Source organism: Pipistrellus kuhlii, unplaced genomic scaffold (genome assembly GCF_014108245.1).
Source record: "Pipistrellus kuhlii isolate mPipKuh1 unplaced genomic scaffold, mPipKuh1.p scaffold_m20_p_20, whole genome shotgun sequence".
NCBI lineage: Eukaryota > Metazoa > Chordata > Mammalia > Chiroptera > Vespertilionidae > Pipistrellus > Pipistrellus kuhlii.
The window spans coordinates 420,051-436,569 of NW_023425516.1; the positions used below are offsets into that span (position 1 = coordinate 420,051).

The 16,519-nt window shown below is 50.9% G+C and overlaps 1 protein-coding gene across 4 annotated transcripts; it reads right to left on the bottom strand.

The window, feature by feature from the left end:
• Positions 1-345: 345 nt before the first annotated feature.
• Positions 346-12,829, bottom strand: UNC119B (unc-119 lipid binding chaperone B). Of its 4 annotated transcripts, none has more exons than XR_006742322.1 (6): positions 12,543-12,829; positions 6,893-7,006; positions 4,954-5,062; positions 4,665-4,837; positions 929-2,895; positions 346-860 (listed from the first exon to the last, which is right to left on the bottom strand). XR_006742322.1 is itself a non-coding variant. In XM_036449458.2 (5 exons), exons 1-5 carry the CDS (start codon positions 12,784-12,786, stop codon positions 2,783-2,785), a joined length of 753 nt encoding a protein of 250 aa, XP_036305351.1. In that variant the 5' UTR covers positions 12,787-12,829; the 3' UTR covers positions 346-2,782. The 4 variants fall into 4 exon arrangements, 2 of the variants coding, with proteins under 2 accessions (XP_036305351.1, XP_036305350.1); XR_006742323.1 differs by having other exon boundaries at positions 346-842; positions 925-2,895; XM_036449458.2 differs by having other exon boundaries at positions 346-2,895; positions 4,954-5,068; positions 6,899-7,006.
• Positions 12,830-16,519: the final 3,690 nt, after the last annotated feature.

Below are 16,519 nucleotides of genomic sequence, written 5' to 3' on the forward strand. Positions count from 1 at the left end.
TCTCTTTGGAGAAGCTAGAAGTGCACCTGAGCCCAAAGGCTTCAGGGAAGAGAGAGGCTCTCTCCGGGAGATTCCAAGGCAGAGGGACAAGAGCAGGACAGGAGAGGCAGCAGGCCCCACGCCACCAGGCGGCCGCCAGCCCCAAGGCGGTCTCCTCCAGGAGCCGTCTCCCATTGCCAGCTCTGAGAGAGCATGCAGGGGCTCTTTTGTTGTTGTTAATTCCTCTCCTATGCATATTTCCCCCCATTGATTTTTAGAGTGTGTGGAAGGGAGGGGGAGAGACACAGAGAGAAATATTGATATGAGAGAGACTAATCAATTGGTTGCCTTCTGCACATGCCCTGAGACCAGGCCTGGGCTGGAGATCAAATCTGCCACTGAGGTACATGCTCTGGACTGAAATTGAATCCGGGACCCTTCAGTCCTTGGGCCAACGCTCTACCCACTGAACCTACCAGCCAGGCTGCAGGGCCGTTTTCCTCCCATTGTATTACCCACAGATAACTGCACCAACAGTCCAAGTTCCTCACTAGTGTTGGCCTCCAGCCCTGATTCAACTTTTGATTGGTTCAGATACTTTCAAAGAAAGTATGACTTCCAATTCTCTGTCCAATTCAGGAACAAAAACTTGAACTACAAACTCACCCTGGTTAACACCCAGAGTGGTGATGCTTCTCAAGATTCCCTGAGCAGGGGCCCAAGAAACCAGTCTCAGGTACAGAGCACCAGATCCGGGCACAGAGGACAGCCAACCCTGTCCTACTGGGCAGTGTGAGCGCTTGGCCTCAAAGTGGTCTCCAGGGAGACTAAGGCAAGCTGGTGGGGAGAGGACGCCGCACTTCCTGCCTGAGTGCCTGCCCCTCTGCCCTGCTGGCCTTCGTCCTCGCAAAGCTCACTGTGTGCAGCTGAGAGACCGTCGCACACAAACCAGTCTGCCCTGGGCCACGTTTCCAAGGCACCCTCTACTGAGCAGAACTCTAGGCACTCCAGAAACCACTCCTGATGCAAACCAAGCATCAAAGGGGAGGAACCCTCCTGATCGGGTCGTCACAGATGGGGCTTCTGAAGCTCAACAGGCGCGAGGTGCTAGCGGAGCCAAATGAGGGCAAGAGGCAGAGCTACCGTCTGCCTGCGGGCGGGCGGATGGGGGTGGGGGCGCGCAGCCTCCCCAGCAGCATGGGGGGCAGAGCCCACGTAAGGCACCTGGGTTTGTATCCGCCCCAGGGCTGAGACTCCCGGTCTGCAGGTGCTGGGCCTCCCTTCCCTCATTGGTTGGACCTGGTGCTGGCACACAGGGCTAACCCAGGGCTTTCTGGATGAGAAAGCATCAGCATCTGGCACAGCCCAGACTCCGTCCTGGTATATAGCACCAGGCCGAGGCTCAAGACCGCTCACATTCCAGAATCCAAACGGGAGCCACACCGGCCCATGAACGCACAGGGGCTGCTGTGGCCCAGTGCGGCCCCCTCCCCTGGCCCTCGGCCTTCCTCCCCAGCGCGTGGGAAACAGCTATCCTGTCAGTCACTGTCGGTGACAGTGACTATTACACATACCTGGGCCCTCCCTACAGCGCCTCCCTACAGTGCTATAGCCTGGCCACAGCAGCCGTCTTACAGCGCCTAGCGTCACCACGCCAGACCACCTGTTGGAGGCGAGTCCATCCAACAAAGGCCTGAGGATCGAAGTAGCAGGACGGGCAAGGAAGCTTTTCTGAGCACACATCTCTGGCACAGGCGAAACACCCAAAGATTCCAAGGACCAGATCTGCATTCCTTAGCTCTGACCTGCCCAATGGTTCCAGAAACAATGGCAGCAGAAAGGCAGACAGAAAACCTCAGTAAGACTGCAGAGTCTTAGAGGTCAACCCGGCCCACAGCCAGGCCTCCGGGCTACGCGGAGCGGAAACCAGTGCGGCCTGAACGGCCGTGGCTGACTGTACAGCCTCAACCTGAGCCAGAGCCCGGCCTGAGCTGTGCTGGCAGAAGGCTAACCGCAGGTCACACTGACATCTCACACGACCTCCGAAAGAGGCCTGGAAAGAACATGAGGCCTAATCTGCCGCAAGGGAGATGACTTCCAAAGTGAAACCTTTCCGTTTCAGAAGGTCCCCAGTCAGGAGCCAGCAGCAGGGCAAGCTCCTCTCCCCGCCAGGATGAGGGCGGACGGCACTGCCAGCTGACCCGGTGCGGTCCCGGGGGGACTGCCCGGGACCTTGCAGGTAGACAGGTAAGCGGCCTCTCCACAGTGTGGCAGCCTTACCGGCCCTCGGGCCTCAAGGCGCCGTTCCTCCCCTCCACCCCCTTTCAAGTTTCTTCCCATTTGGTTTATAACTGCACAGGCTGAGTCTGACTGTGCCGATGGCAACCTCGGAAACAGGAGAAGACGCCGGCAGAGGCTGGCCTCTCCTCACAGCACCCAGGACCTGCAGGGGGCAGAGCCTCCTCGCCCGGGCACTGCCCTGCCAGAGACCCAGGCTTGTCAGGACAACCACTAGGCAGCTATGACTACATGAAAATAATCTTTCTTTTTTAATCTGGACTTGAGGAACCTTATCCTAATCTTCACTATATAGTACCTCTGACCTAAGGGCAGGGGAAAGAGGGAAGAGGAAATACTGGGGAAGGAACACTGCACTGCTTGGCACCTCTCTCGAAGCACCGAAAACTGCCCCCAGCCGTGGCTTCCTGGGCCAGGTCCCAGGCTTGTGACATCCGGCAGCTTTAACCTTCCAGGTGCCGGGACCATGGCGGCAGCCCAGCACTCCCCATCCAGTCCCACGGCGTTACTGGCCTCCGTTATAGGCATAGTCGGCCTTGTTGTGCATTATCAGCTTGTTGTCAACAAAGTAGAAGCTGTCAGAACGGGTCTCGTAGGGATTTTCAATCATCAGACGAACTGCAAGTGAGGGAAAGCAAAACAGACTTAATTGTGAGTCTGCCCATGAGCCAGGTGAAAAAGCTTAGCATCCTGCCAACAATGCATAAACTGGTCCTTCCGGAAAATATGAGCACTCTCCCAGAATAATGAGGTTGGAATGGGGGAGCCAGCCCTTGAGGGGGGAGAATTGGAGCCCACAGAGGCCTCAAAACAGAACTGAGACCCACTACACATCCGATGCACTCAACTTGCTGACAGGCCCTGCCTGGCCACCCGGCCTGATTCTGGGTCCTCCCAAGAGAACGTGCCTACCCTCCTGCCCACATGGACCCCAGCAACTATTTACTCAGCGCCTCTCTGCTCCCCTAGACATTCTGGTCCGAATACAAAAAGCTGTGCCTCCTGAGGCCACTGCCACGGGGCCCGCTGGCAACCAGAGAAACCCTAGGTGACGTGAGTGCAGGGGCACGGAGGGCACGGAGCCCATTCCAGAGACGGCTCAGTGTTAGCCTGGAAATGATGAGCCAAAGGTGTGTCTGTCCTGGGATCCAGACCTCAGACGCCCTTACCAGGCTGAGGTGAGCTGTCACACAGTCACTCCTGCCAGCCCGGAGGTAATGAGTCTTTGGGAGAAGGTGTGCTGAACAGGTGACGCTGACTGGGTGCGTCTCTTTGGACCCACCCGACCTGAGCTCCTTGGCTTATGTGCAGAATCTGGCCTCCACACTCCCCGCCTGTTGACTCAAGAGGAAAAGTCATGGTAAAAACTTGAAATGCTACATAATCTCTCTCACAAGGAGCTACGGATCCAGGCCATCTGAGGGAGCAGGTTCAAACAGGATCAGAGGCTGTCCTGACCCCGCTCACATCCCAGCAGTCCTCCCCCCGCCCCCCGAAGAGCACCACCACACTAGTCGAGCACCTAGCCATCAGAATGACAGTTTTAAGCACCTTCAGATTCTGAGAAAACCAGTCCATATACGTAGATCCTTCCCCACCTACCAACAAACCCCACTATTCACAGGACCCAACGCACACCCTCATTGTTCCAGGAACATTTTCTCTATTTTCTAACAGAGGCGGTGAACCTGCGAGGTAGACCAAAGTCACAGAAACGAAAAAGGCCTGTTCTTCCCCTCGGAAGTCCACCTCTTCTCTTGCTTCAGCCCCTCTCCGGGGCCTTCCCAGTTCCTCCTCCTCACAACTATGGATTCTCTTCTGAAGACACTGCTTCCGCCGCGCCACTCCTCTCCAAACCTGACACCTGTGCCAGCGCCCTCTCCCTATGGCTCTGTTCTAACCGTCTGTCAATCACTCCTCTACTTGCAGAGACTGAGCAAGAGGAGGTCCTGAGACCTATGGTTCTATTTAGCCCCCGGGTTCACGTCTAGCTGTGGTGAGGGGGAAAGTGAGAGTGCCGAGAGGGGAGTTCAACTGTGGGAACCATGACTAACAGCGAACAGGAGAGGCGCTTCACTAATGAGAGTCCATCAGAGTCCCGATTGTGATGGGCTCCTCTACCTCCCTCCGCCACTCCCTTTCCCACAGCAGGGGTGGGGCGGGGAAGGAGCGGCCTGTGTTTTTAAACCTCCCAAGTGGGCAGTGTCCCATTTGAAACATGAGATCGGAGCAGCAGGAAATGAGAAGCCTGAGGTCAAATGAGTAGAGATGGCTGCATCCTGTCACACTTCCCTCCTCTGCAAAATGCGGGCACTGGACCAGATGGATCTGAGGGTTGTTCCTTCTGGCCCCAAAACCTAGAATGCTGTACAGTCAGGGATACGTACTGACATCCTCAGAGAGCTGGGGAAACTCGTAGATATGTTCACAAGTGTTCCTGCTGCTGGGGATGCAGAAGCCGAAATCAAAGTCAAAGTTTTTCAGCAAGCACTCCCGGAAGTAGTGCCGTTCGATCATCCGGAAGTTTGACACAGGTTTGTCTCCCACGGTGAACTCCACCCTGCCAAATAAATCTTTGTGAGCCCTCGCTGTCCCCTCCACCTCTACAGCCAACCCGCCGAGAGCACTCTGCCCTGCAAACAAGCGGGAGGCCCTCCCCGGAAAGGCTGTACTCACGTAGCCCCGACTGTCCGGAGGCGGAGAAACGCTGGTGTGAACTGATAGCGGACAAAGCGTCCTGCGCTGGTGTCCGCATCTCCACCGGCCTCCTCCTCCTCCTCTTGGTCTGAAAGCGGACACAGAATCATGAGTGCAACATCTCAGCACCACCTCCCTCGGAGGTCCACCTCTTCTCTTGCCTCTCACGAGTCAGACCAGCCTTGGCCAGCATGACCAGTGGTTAGAGCGATGGCCTGCACACTGAAAAGTCTCCAGTTCAATTCCTGGTCAAGGGCATGTACCTGGATTACAGGTTCCTTGCCTCAGTCAGGCTGGTATGGGAGGCAACCAATTGATGTGGCTCTCTCATATCGATGTCTCTCTCTCTCTCTCTCTCTCTCTCTCTCTCTCTCTCTCTCTCTCTCTCTCTCTCTTTCCCTCCTTCCCTTCTACTCTCTCCTTCCCTTCCACTCTCTAGAATCAACGGGAAAAAATATCCTTGGGTGAGGATTCACAGAAAAACAAAAAACAGTCAGACCAAATCTTCTCAGGGATTCCAACCCATCAGAGTAAGTGCTGCTGGAGGGAACTGCCTCAGGGTGAGCCTGGTCTGAGTCAATCAAGAGCCTTAAAGGAAGAGGCTGGAGAGGTGGAAAGCAAAGTTTATCTGCAGTGTCTGCTGCTGACGTTCTTGAGGCCGCTCCGTGTTGCACTGCAATGACTACTCTGAGCCCAGTCTAGTTCAAATACGCACACTTGAGTAGTCAGTCAGTCCCAGGATCCCAGAAACATCCTCAGTATAAGGCATGTGGTACGGGGTATGGACTCCCAGCCCAGGAAACCAGCTGGCCCCGGCCCTCCCAAACAAGCTTAGCGCCCACAAGCTTGAGCCTTCAGGTGCCTGATCAGTACCAGACTATGGCAGCATAAAACATACTGGGTGGGTGCTGGGGGTGGGAGTGCCAGGGAGAGGTCAATGGGGGAAAAGGGAGACACATTAATACTTTAAATAATAAAGAATTAAAGGGAAAAAATGAAAAGAGCCAACACAGAGACACAAAAACATACTGGGAGGGGTGAGACTCTAACCTTGAGTATGGACTACTAGCCCGAGATGGACTTTCTCAGGAAAGTCTTTGGACTCACCAAATTTACAGGCCCTTTCTGAGTAGCAAGCAGGATGTGAGAAGAGCTTTGCAGGAAGACTACACAGACCACGCCGATCCTCTGAAGGGATCTGTGCTGGTGTTCTATAACCACCTCCAGGGGGCGCTAAATCTCCAGTGTTGCGCTCCAAAAGCAGTGTGGTCCCCCAGCCAGAAATGAATCACCCAGAAACTGTGTCACAGCACAGGAAGCTCTAGCCAAGGCTAATTTAAAGAACCCCAAGGAGATGAGTTCATAGGTCTGGGCTTTCTGTTCATCCAGAAAATGGTGCAGATTGAAATCCAAACGCAGACTTACTGGGAAATAGGAGACACTGTTTAAAGAAGAGAGTGAGAAGCCAGGTGAGCTTCAGCCTCATGGTCGGGGCTGGAATCAGCAGTATCACCCTTCTAGAGTGTCCCTAAGACTCAGGCTCAAGTGAGCTTTTCCCCTTAGAGTTCCATTTCACGATTCCTTTCCTACGGGGAGGCAATGTGGTAAGGTGAAGGAGGGAAGACTTTAGAAAAGTCACTTGGGAATTCTGGGCCTCAGTTTCCTTATTTGTAAAATGGGAACAGTAACTCCTGCCAGTGGTGTGAGGATTACATGAGCTGGGATAAACAGACAGCACACAGCAACCAGTAAACACCGCCTCTCCTCTCAGCGTCACACCAGCAGGCCCGCAGGCCCGGCTTCGGGGGGTCACGGGGAGGGACACGCTGGGGTCCGAGACACGGGAGGCAAAGGCCAACAACGCCAACTCCAAAGCCTTCTGCTCCAACTATCAGCGACACGGCCACCAGCGGCTTACCTGAGGCACAGGGCTTAGCAATCTCAAACAGCACTGTCCCTGTCTCCAAATCGCGAATTTTGAAGCGGGTGAAATCAATACTGTAGATGTTGTCTTCGGGTTTACATAAATAATCTGAAAGTGAGAGAGACCGTGCCATAAATAACTCTCCAAAATTAGCATGCACTTCCCAAGTTGTGAGGCAAACTCAAGTTTTTTCTTACACAGTTCGCTTAAAATATATACAAAAACTTATAAGCAAAGTTGTGGGTGGAGAGAACTGGGGAACCCACGGGGAAAAAAAGTCCATGGACTTGGTGTGGATGGAAGATTACTAAACATTTTTAGAAACAGGAATAAAAGGGAATTTCTTTGTAAATACCTCAAAAATGGCCTCCAAACTGTTTCTTCATGATCAACTTGGCTGCCCCAAAAGGGAATTTTTTTTCCATTGATTTTTTTTTAAATAAGTTTTTATTGTTCATATTATTACAAATGTTCCTTTTTCCCCCCCCACCATTGCTCTCCTCCACCAGGTTCCCACCCCACCCTCTGCCCTTTCCCCACTCCCCATTGTCCTCATCCATAGGTGCACAGTTTATGTTCAGTCTCTTCCCACGCCCCCCTCTCCCCTTTTCCCCAAGAATCATCAGTTCACTCCCCTTCCATACCTCTGATTCTATTATATTCAACAGTTACTATTGTTCATCAGATTTTTTTTTAATTTCCTTGGTTTTTAGATTCACTTGTTGATAGTCACGTATTTGTTGTTCATAATTTTTATCTTTGTTTACTTTCTCTTCTGAAAGAACCCCCTTCAGCAATTCATATAATTCTGGTTTGGTGTTGATGAACTCCTTTAGCTTTTTTTTATTAGTGAAGCTCTTTATCTGACCTTCAATTCTGAGTGATAGCTTTGCTGGATAGATTATCTTTGGCTGTAGGTTCTTACTATTCATCACCTTGAATATTTCTTGCCATTCCCTTCTGGCCTGCATGGTTTCTGTTGAGAAGTCAGCTGACAATCGTATAGGTGCTCCTTTATAGATAACTACCTTCTTTGCTCTTGCTTCTTTTAATATTCTCTCTTTGTCTTTTGCTCTTGGAATTTTAAGTATGATGTGTCTTGGTGTGGTCTTTTTTGGATTCTTTTTGTTTGGAGTTCTGTGCGCTTCCTGGACTTGTAAGTCTAATTCTTTCACTAGGTGGGGGAAGTTTTCTGTCACTATTTCTTTCAGTATGTTTTCGATATCTTGCTCTCTCTCATCTTCCGGGACCCCCATAATTCTGATGTTGGTTCGCTTGAAGTTGTCCCAGAGGTTTCTTACATTATCTTCAATTTTCTGGATTCTCTTGCCTTCTAGCTTCTGTGGAGGAGTGTCTTCTGGCTCTTTATGTTCCAAATTTTTGACTTGATTCTTGCGATCTTCCCTTCTGTTTTTAGGACTCTGTAAAATATTTTTTATTTCAGACAATGTATTCTTTATTTCTTGTTGATCCCTTATCATTTCTTGATGACTCCTTATTAATTCTAGTTGATCTCTTTTCATATCCTCATAGGCCTTATCCATCTTTTCTAGGAAATTCTTGAAAAGCCTTATAAGCGTAGATTTGAACTCTATATATCCAGACGCTTTTTGTCCTCCATTTCTTTCGTTTGTAATCTATTTCGTTGTCGCATTTCGCAGTTACAGATGGGACGGGGTTTCTGGGTGGAGCCTGCAGCTTTGGCTTCCGTCAGCCCCGCCCTATGCAGGTCCTTCAGTGCTCGCTGCCGGCGCCTCTGAAAGGTGCCCTCGATTTTTGCCTGCTGCCAAACAGTCTATGCTCTCCCACAATGAGCCCGGTATTGGGGTTCAGTTCAGTTGGAAGTAGAGTTGGAGGTGGCGTTCAGAGCAGTCTGGAGCCCCCGTCTCCTTCCCGTCAGGGCAATCCCGCGGCACAGCCGACTGTCCCTTCTCTGCGAGCAGTGTGCGCGCCGCTGCCGGGACCTCCTTTCGCCGCTTCCCGGGGTTCCGCCTTACAGCCCGGCTCCCTATGGCTGAGCCTGAGTCCCCGGGGTCTGGCACAGTCGGAGTTTTATCTCCTTTCCGCTAGGGAACGCCCGCCAGGCACTCCGCCTCCCCCTCCTCTCTGGCTCCGTCCTCTGCTCGCCCTGCATCTCCGTGCCTTGGGCTTTTCCAGCTCCTCCGCGCCTCCTTCTGGTTTTCTCCTTGCTTCTCGCTGTAGAATTTCCAGTCAGTCAACCTTTCTGTAGTTCTGGGCAATGTCTGTTTTATATTTTAGTTTTTTTTTATTGAAATTGTTGTGTGTGGCTGCGGCTAGGTGTTCACCTGGGTGCAGCCATCTTGGATCAATCTCCATTGATTTTTTTTTTAAGAGAGTGGAAGGGAGGGACAGAGGGAGAAACATCAATGTGAAAGAGACACATCAATTGGTTGCCTCCCGCAAACTCCCCAACCTAATCGAACCTGCAACTCAGGTACACCATGCTCCTGACTGGGATTCGAACCTGTGACACCAGGTGACACCAACCAGTGAGAACACTGGTCAGGGCAGGCAGAATTTTTTTAAAACTTCATTTTAAAACACTATGGCTAGCATGGTGCTTACTATTTAAAAAATATATATATTTTTATTCATTTCAGAGAGGAAAGGAAAGGGGGAGAGAGAGAGATAGAAACATCAATGATTGGCTGGCTCCTGCATGCCCCCCAGTGGGGATTGAGCCCACAACCTAGGCATGTGCCCTTGACTGGAATCGTACCTGGGACCTTTCACAGGTTCTATCTATCCACTAAGCCAAACCAGCTAGGGCACATAGTGCTTATTTACCAAAATATCACAAAGCAGAGACCAGCAAATTTTTCCTTAAAGGGCCAGATCACGGACGATTTAGGCTTTGCAGCCATTCAGTCTCTGTCACAGCTACTCAGCTCTCACTGGAGCGCAAAGCAGCAGCAGACAAAACGGACGAGCACGGCTGTGTTCTAACAACTATTTATGGGCAGATACAGGAATCTGATACAACCACATGAGCACGATAGCATTCTTCTCATCCCAACTATTCAAAATGGAAGAACCATTCTTAACTCGGAGGCTGTACAGTCAGGTGGCGGCCACACCTGCACAGGCAGCAGGCAGACGTGGTGGTGAGGGTTTAGGCCAAAGTGAGGAAGAGCCCACAATGACTGAGCAGCTAATCAAACGCACCTACTGATCACAGAAAATGTCACTTACTCCTTTCTTCCATAACTCCTCCCAGTGTTTTCACAACTCCTTCTGTCCCTTTATCTCCCCTGTGTGTGTTACTTGTTTCATGTTTTCCCAGCTGGCTCTCCCATAAGATGGCAAACTTGAGAGCTCCTGATTATTCTGTAACTCCTACGAAGGCCTTAGCACTTTCAGCGGGTACTCAATAGCAGGTCTGTTGCTGAACGGAACAGACTTGAAGTGTAACAAGTGTCGCCGAAATCGGTTTGGCTCAGTGGATAGAGCGGACTGAGGGGTCCTGGGTTCGATTCCAGTCAAGAGCATGTACCTTGGGTGCGGGCACATCTCCGGTGGGGGGTGTGCAGGAGGCAGCTGATCGATGTTTCTCTCTTATCAATGTTTCTAACTCTATATCCCTTTCCCTTCCTCTCTGAAAAAAAAAAAAATCAATAAAATGTGTTTTTAAAAAAAAAGAGTAACAAGCGCTGGCCGGGCGGCTCAGCTGGAGTGTTGTCCCGGCACGGAAAGGTCAAGGGGTCAATTCCCAGGCAGGGCACAAACCTAGGTTGTGAGTTTGGTCCCGTCCAGGTGCGCACAGGAGGCAACAGACCAATGTTCTCCCTTACATCAATATTTCTCTCTCTTCTGTCCCTCTCTCTAAAATCAATGAACATATATATATCACCAGGCCCTAGCCGGTTTGGCTCAGTAATAGAGTGTCAGCCTGCTGACCGAAGGGTCCTGGTTTGATTCTGGTCAGGGCTCGTGCAGGAGGCAATCTGTCACATCGTTCTGTTTTTCCCTTTCTCTTCCACTCTCTCTAAAAATCAGTGGGAAAATATCCTTGGGTGATGATATACATCAGGTGATTTAAAAAACACACAACAGGCCCTAGCTGGTTTGGCTCAGTGCATAGAGCACTGGCTTTTGGACTGAAAGGTCCCGTGCTCAATTCCAGTCAAGGGCACAGGCCTGGGTTGAAGGCTCCATCCCCAGTAGGGGGTGTGCAGGAGGCAGCCCATCAATGCTGTCTCCCATCAATGATGTTTCTATCTCTCCCTTCCTCTCTGAAATCAATAAAAATATATTTTAAATAAATAAAATAAAAACACACAACAGTAACCAAAAGCAGAGGTCACCGAGCTCTGACCCCTGGCTTTCTCCAGAAGCGCAGAGCACCAATCCCAAGCTCCCACACAGGACCTGAGGCCCCCAGGATGTTGCTTGGGGCCGGATGGTAGAATAGCCTATTTCACCCTTGATCTCAGGAGAAAGCATGAGGTTAGAAAGATGAGCACTTCTGTACCTTCAGATCCCAAATAAAACTGGGTCCGACCGAAGCAGCTTTCTCACAAGGTTTCAAAGAACATGAGCAGACCTTCTAAGATACACTCAGGTACACAAAGGACAGTCCCAGCTCAGTGATGAAGCATGGGGACATCAAACTATCCACAATCAAACGGAAATGCTTAGGAGATGGGAATCCCCATACAGTCTGGGCCAAGGCCACCCACCCAGACTCCCATCCCCAAATCACCGAGCTGCCACCTGCTCCCCAGGTACCTGAGCGCCCGAGGCTCTGTAAAGCAATTCAGATAAGTCAGCCTGAGGCCCATCAGGGAGAGCTGGGGCGGCAGGGGGATGGGCCGGCAAGCGGGCCCTGACCAGGCGACTGTAAATTCTTGGGGGGAGGGGATGGGACGGGAAGGGACGGGGGGTGGGGGTGGGGGTGGGGGAACAGCAAGAGAAAGGACGTCCAGCGAGGGCTTGGCTTGGAAGAAAAACGGAGGCGATCCAGGTTTGGGTTTGGGCAGTATCTCTCCCCAACTCCCTTTTATCAATGAAAAGGTGTAGGGTGGCTGCATTTTATGCCAGAAAGGCAGTTCTGAAACCCTGCCATACTTCTTAATTCACTCGAACAAGTGTCAAAAGCAGGATGCACATTTCAGATTTCGCACATACACTGAAAGTTTTTTTTTTTTTTAATGTGGCACTACTTAAAATTTGCATGAAATGCCACGGCCGCGCGTTTGGAGGCAGAGCCACCTGCACACAAAGGGGGAGGCGTGGGGCCAGGGGGGCGGGGGCCGGGCGGGCTGGGAAGGGCGGAGGGAAACGGGCAGGGCCGGGCTGCCGGGCGGCGCAGACGGACGGGGGGCTGGGGGCTGAGGGGCTGGCGGGGCGGGAGCGCCGCGGAGGCGGGGGCTTCCAGCAGGAGGGGCAGGGGCCCGCGTACCGGGGTCGGGAGGGCCCGGGGAAGGAAGGGGCCCCACCAGCCGAGTCCCGCTGAGGAGGGAACGGCCGGCCTGAGGGCAGCGGCAGGGGCGGCCGGCGGGGCGCAGGCCCGGCGCGGACTCGGGGCAGCGCCTCCGGCCGGAGGGGGAGGGCGCGCGGGCTCCGCGCGGGCGCGAGGGGAGGGCGTGTCGGCGCGAGGGGAGGGCGCGGCGCCCGCACTCACTCTCCGTGACCCGGCCGAGGCGCAGGACGTGCTCGGGCCGGATGGCGTCCAGGGCCAGCAGCTCCTGCTCCGTAACCGCTGCCCCGAGGCCGTCGTCGGCCGCGTGGTGGGGCGCCTGCCGCCGCGCCTTGAGCCGGTTCAGGACGCCGCCGCCCGCCTTCTTCTTCTCCTCCTTGCCAGCCACCAGCCCCCGGGGCCCGGCCGTCGAGCCCGCGCCTGCCGCTTTCGGGTTCGACCCGCTCATCGCTCCGGCGCCAAGATGGCCGCCGCCTCCGCAGCGCCGTAACTATGGAGAGGGGGCGTGGCCGCGGCACCAGGGGCGTGGCCCGGCGTATGGGGGCGTGTCGCTGCACCTGGGAGGCGGGGTCTCGGCCTGGGTGGGGGGCGGGGCCGCCGGGCCGGCCCTTCCCCAGTCCTGTTCCGGCCAGGTGGTGGGTCCTGGGCTTGTCTGGAAATGCAGTACCCCCATACTCTATCAGGACCCCAAAGGCACCCCAAGTGTTTTTAAAATACCTCGTACGGTCAAGTGACTGTCATGTAAATTGTGGACCAGGCGAAAATCTGGAGAAAATGGCTTTTAATCTGCACCAGACAAGGTAAGTTAAAAGTGCTTGCTATGCTAAAGCAGCTTTCCAATTACACTGTCATTCCTAAACCCTTTGGGCTAGGCACTGACTGGGCTACGGGAAATATAAAATGAATGAGGTTAGGGATTTGCCTCGGCCTTATTTTGAGTAGTCTAGCTATCACACTTGGTAGGTCCCCTAATAGTGATTATTGATTGGATGAATGAGTGAATGAGGGAAGGGGAGCCTGGACAGTAGCCTGCTATGAGGAGCTCCGTTTGTTGGGAAGACTGTGGAGTACATAATTCATTGCATGGCCCTTCCTCTTGACCAGTCCAATGAGTGGATGAACAGAGTGCTGACTGCTGCAGAGGCACCTCCAGCAAAGGTGCTTCCGGAGTACACAGGGTGTCCTGGGGGTCAGGGAGAGGCTTCACGGGTGACTGCTGCAGGATCCTTGGAAGTTAACCATGATTCCACCAATTGGAGAAGATGGGTTGGGATGAAGGGAAGGCTGTCTTTCTTTCTTTCTTTCTTTCTTTCTTTCTTTCTTTCTTTCTTTTTTAATATATTTTATTGATATTAGAGATAGCTAGAAACGTCGATGAGAGAGAAACATCGACCAGCTGCCTCTTGCACAACCCCTACGTTGACTGGAATCGAACCTGGGATCTTTCAGTCCCCAGATCGACGCTCTACCACTGAGCCAAACCGGTTTGGCAGGCTGCCTTTCTATACCCCCGTGGCTCCTTCTCTAGGGATTCTGGATCCACACTCTTGTGATGCAGTGTCTCAGCTGGGCCCGATTTCACCTCTCAGACAGGCCAGAGTGAAACTCTCCCCTCCCCAGGGGAAGCCTCTCTCACCTGATGGAAGGGGGTTGGGAGGAGGTGACAGCCTAGCCTGGTTCTTGGACAAAATCCAAACCTGACTCCACCCGGTTGCCCAGCTTGGGACAGTATGTGGCCAAGTTCCTATCTGAATGCTGTCCTGTCTTTGGAAGATTACCACCGGGTGGCACTTACCAAACCATTGAGGGAAATTTTCATAGATGTGTACAAAGAATGAGAACCTTTCCCTTTGCAAACAAGTCTTTTTAACCCACTCGCAGTGAGTGGTTACTGAAGAATCTCCAGAACTTTTAATATGCTACTCGATGGTGAACCACCAAGAGGGGTTATCACAGCCACTTCCCACTCACGTGCTCACTGGACTTTTGTTCTCAGGGCACCAGGACTGGAGTTACCGGGACCCCAGCTTATCTCTTTCTGGGAACAACAAATGTATTAACCCTTTTACAAAACCAGTCCACATCCAAGAACTTAGCCTTCATGTAAGCACTAAGATTCTTTACTGCAGGACCATTTGTAACATTTTAAAGGCTGGTGTTGCTCAGTGACGACCTGGCTAGCGGTTCTCATTCTGTGGGTCACAACCCACAGGTTGAGAACCGCTGCTGTAGAGCCCAAGACCATCGGAAAACACAGATATTTACATTAAGATTCATTAACAGTAGCAAAATTAGTTATGAAGTAGCAACGAAAATAATTTTATGGTTGGGGGTCCCCACAACGTGAGGGACTGTATTAAAGGGCCGTGGCATTAGAAAGGTGGAGAACCACTGGGCTAGAGTGTCATCCTGCAAGCTGGAGGGTCCCAGGTTTGATTCCTGGACAAAGGCACATACCGCAGTTGCAGGTTCATTCCTGGTCCTGTTGCAGTGCATGTGGGAGTCAACAAATCAATGTGTCTCTCACATCAATGCTTCTCTCTCTTTCTCTCCCTCCCTTCAGCTCTCTCTAAAAATCAATGGAAAAAATATCTTGGGATGAGGATTAACAAAAATAAAATAAAAATAAAAAACTACCATAAATTACAGTTGCATTCATGTTATGCAGCTATTAAAAAGAATGAGATACAACTATATGGACTAGCATGGAGAGACCTCAAAGATATATTAAGACGGGCAGGAAAGTAGAATCCCATTTGTTTAAAACAAAAGGTATATAAATATACAGATGTGTATTTGTAACTGCAATGGAAGGGGTTTAGATATTAAGGGTTAACCATGGTTCCTTCTAGGAAGGGACTAAAAGAGGACTTATTCACCTATGTTACTATTTAGAGCTACTTCTGTGCTATTTTATCACAACAAGCGTATGATCAAGGGCTGCTTGTGTATTTATATAAACAGAATCTTAGGATCTATTTTTGGAAGGCTGAGGCTAAGCAAAGTAGCCTTATTTTCTCTTAAAATTAAAAGCAACCTCAATCTAAAAAACTTTTTTTTCTGATAAAAATGTTAAATAAATACTTGCCATATAAGACCTGAGGTCTCTCTAGTCACTACCTATGAATTGTGGTTAAAAGGAAAAGACTACGTCTTTAGAAAAGCAGAAAACACAAAAAAGAAAAATATACATTTATATATCCTCTTTTTAAAAAGGAGTAGGAAAAATTAGAATCGTAGCTTCTAATCTCCCTAAGGTATATCAAAAGCCTCTATTTTTATATATAATTTAGATTTTTAAAAAATATATTTTATTGATTTTTTACAGAGAGGAAGGGAGAGAGATAGAGCTAGAAACATCGATGAGAAACATCAACCAGCTGCCTCCTGCACACCCCCAACAGGGGTTGTGCCCGCAGCCAATGTACATGCCCCTGACCGGAATCGAACCCGGGACCCTTCAGTCTGCAGTACAATGCTCTACCACTGAGCCAAACCAGTTTCGGCCAAAAGCCTCTTTTTAAATAAATATTTTTAATGTGGCACTTAATCATTTGATAAAATTGTTGACAGAGATAATCTGGAAGACAAATTATATATATGTTTCAAATTTATAGAGAAATAAAGATTTTAAAATAATGCCAAAAAAATAAAAATGTTTTTTAAAAAGTGCATAAACTGCCCTGCCAGCCTGGCTCAGTGCTTGAGCATCAACCTATGGTCCAGGAGGCTGGGTTTGATTCCAGTCAGGGCACAAGCCCAGGGTGTGGGCTCAGTCCCTAGTAAGGCGTGCAGGAGGCACCCGATCCATGATTCCCATTATTGGTATTTCTATCTCTCTCTTTCCTTTCTCTAAAAATCAATAAAAATATATTTAAAAAGAAAAAAAGTACATATAGTAGTATCCCATTTGAAGGAAAAAGGGAAATTGAGATTATATATATATATATATATATATATATATATATATATACACACACACACACACACACACACACACACACACACACACACATACCCAAGCCACTGTATGACCAAATGACCAGTCGCTATGACATGCACTGACCACCAGGGGGCAGATGCTCAACACAGGAGCTTAGCCAGAAGCTGGGCTCAGAGCTGGTGAGTGCAGCTGTGGCAGTGGGAGCCTCTCCTGCCTCTGTGGTCTTGCCAGGCACAGT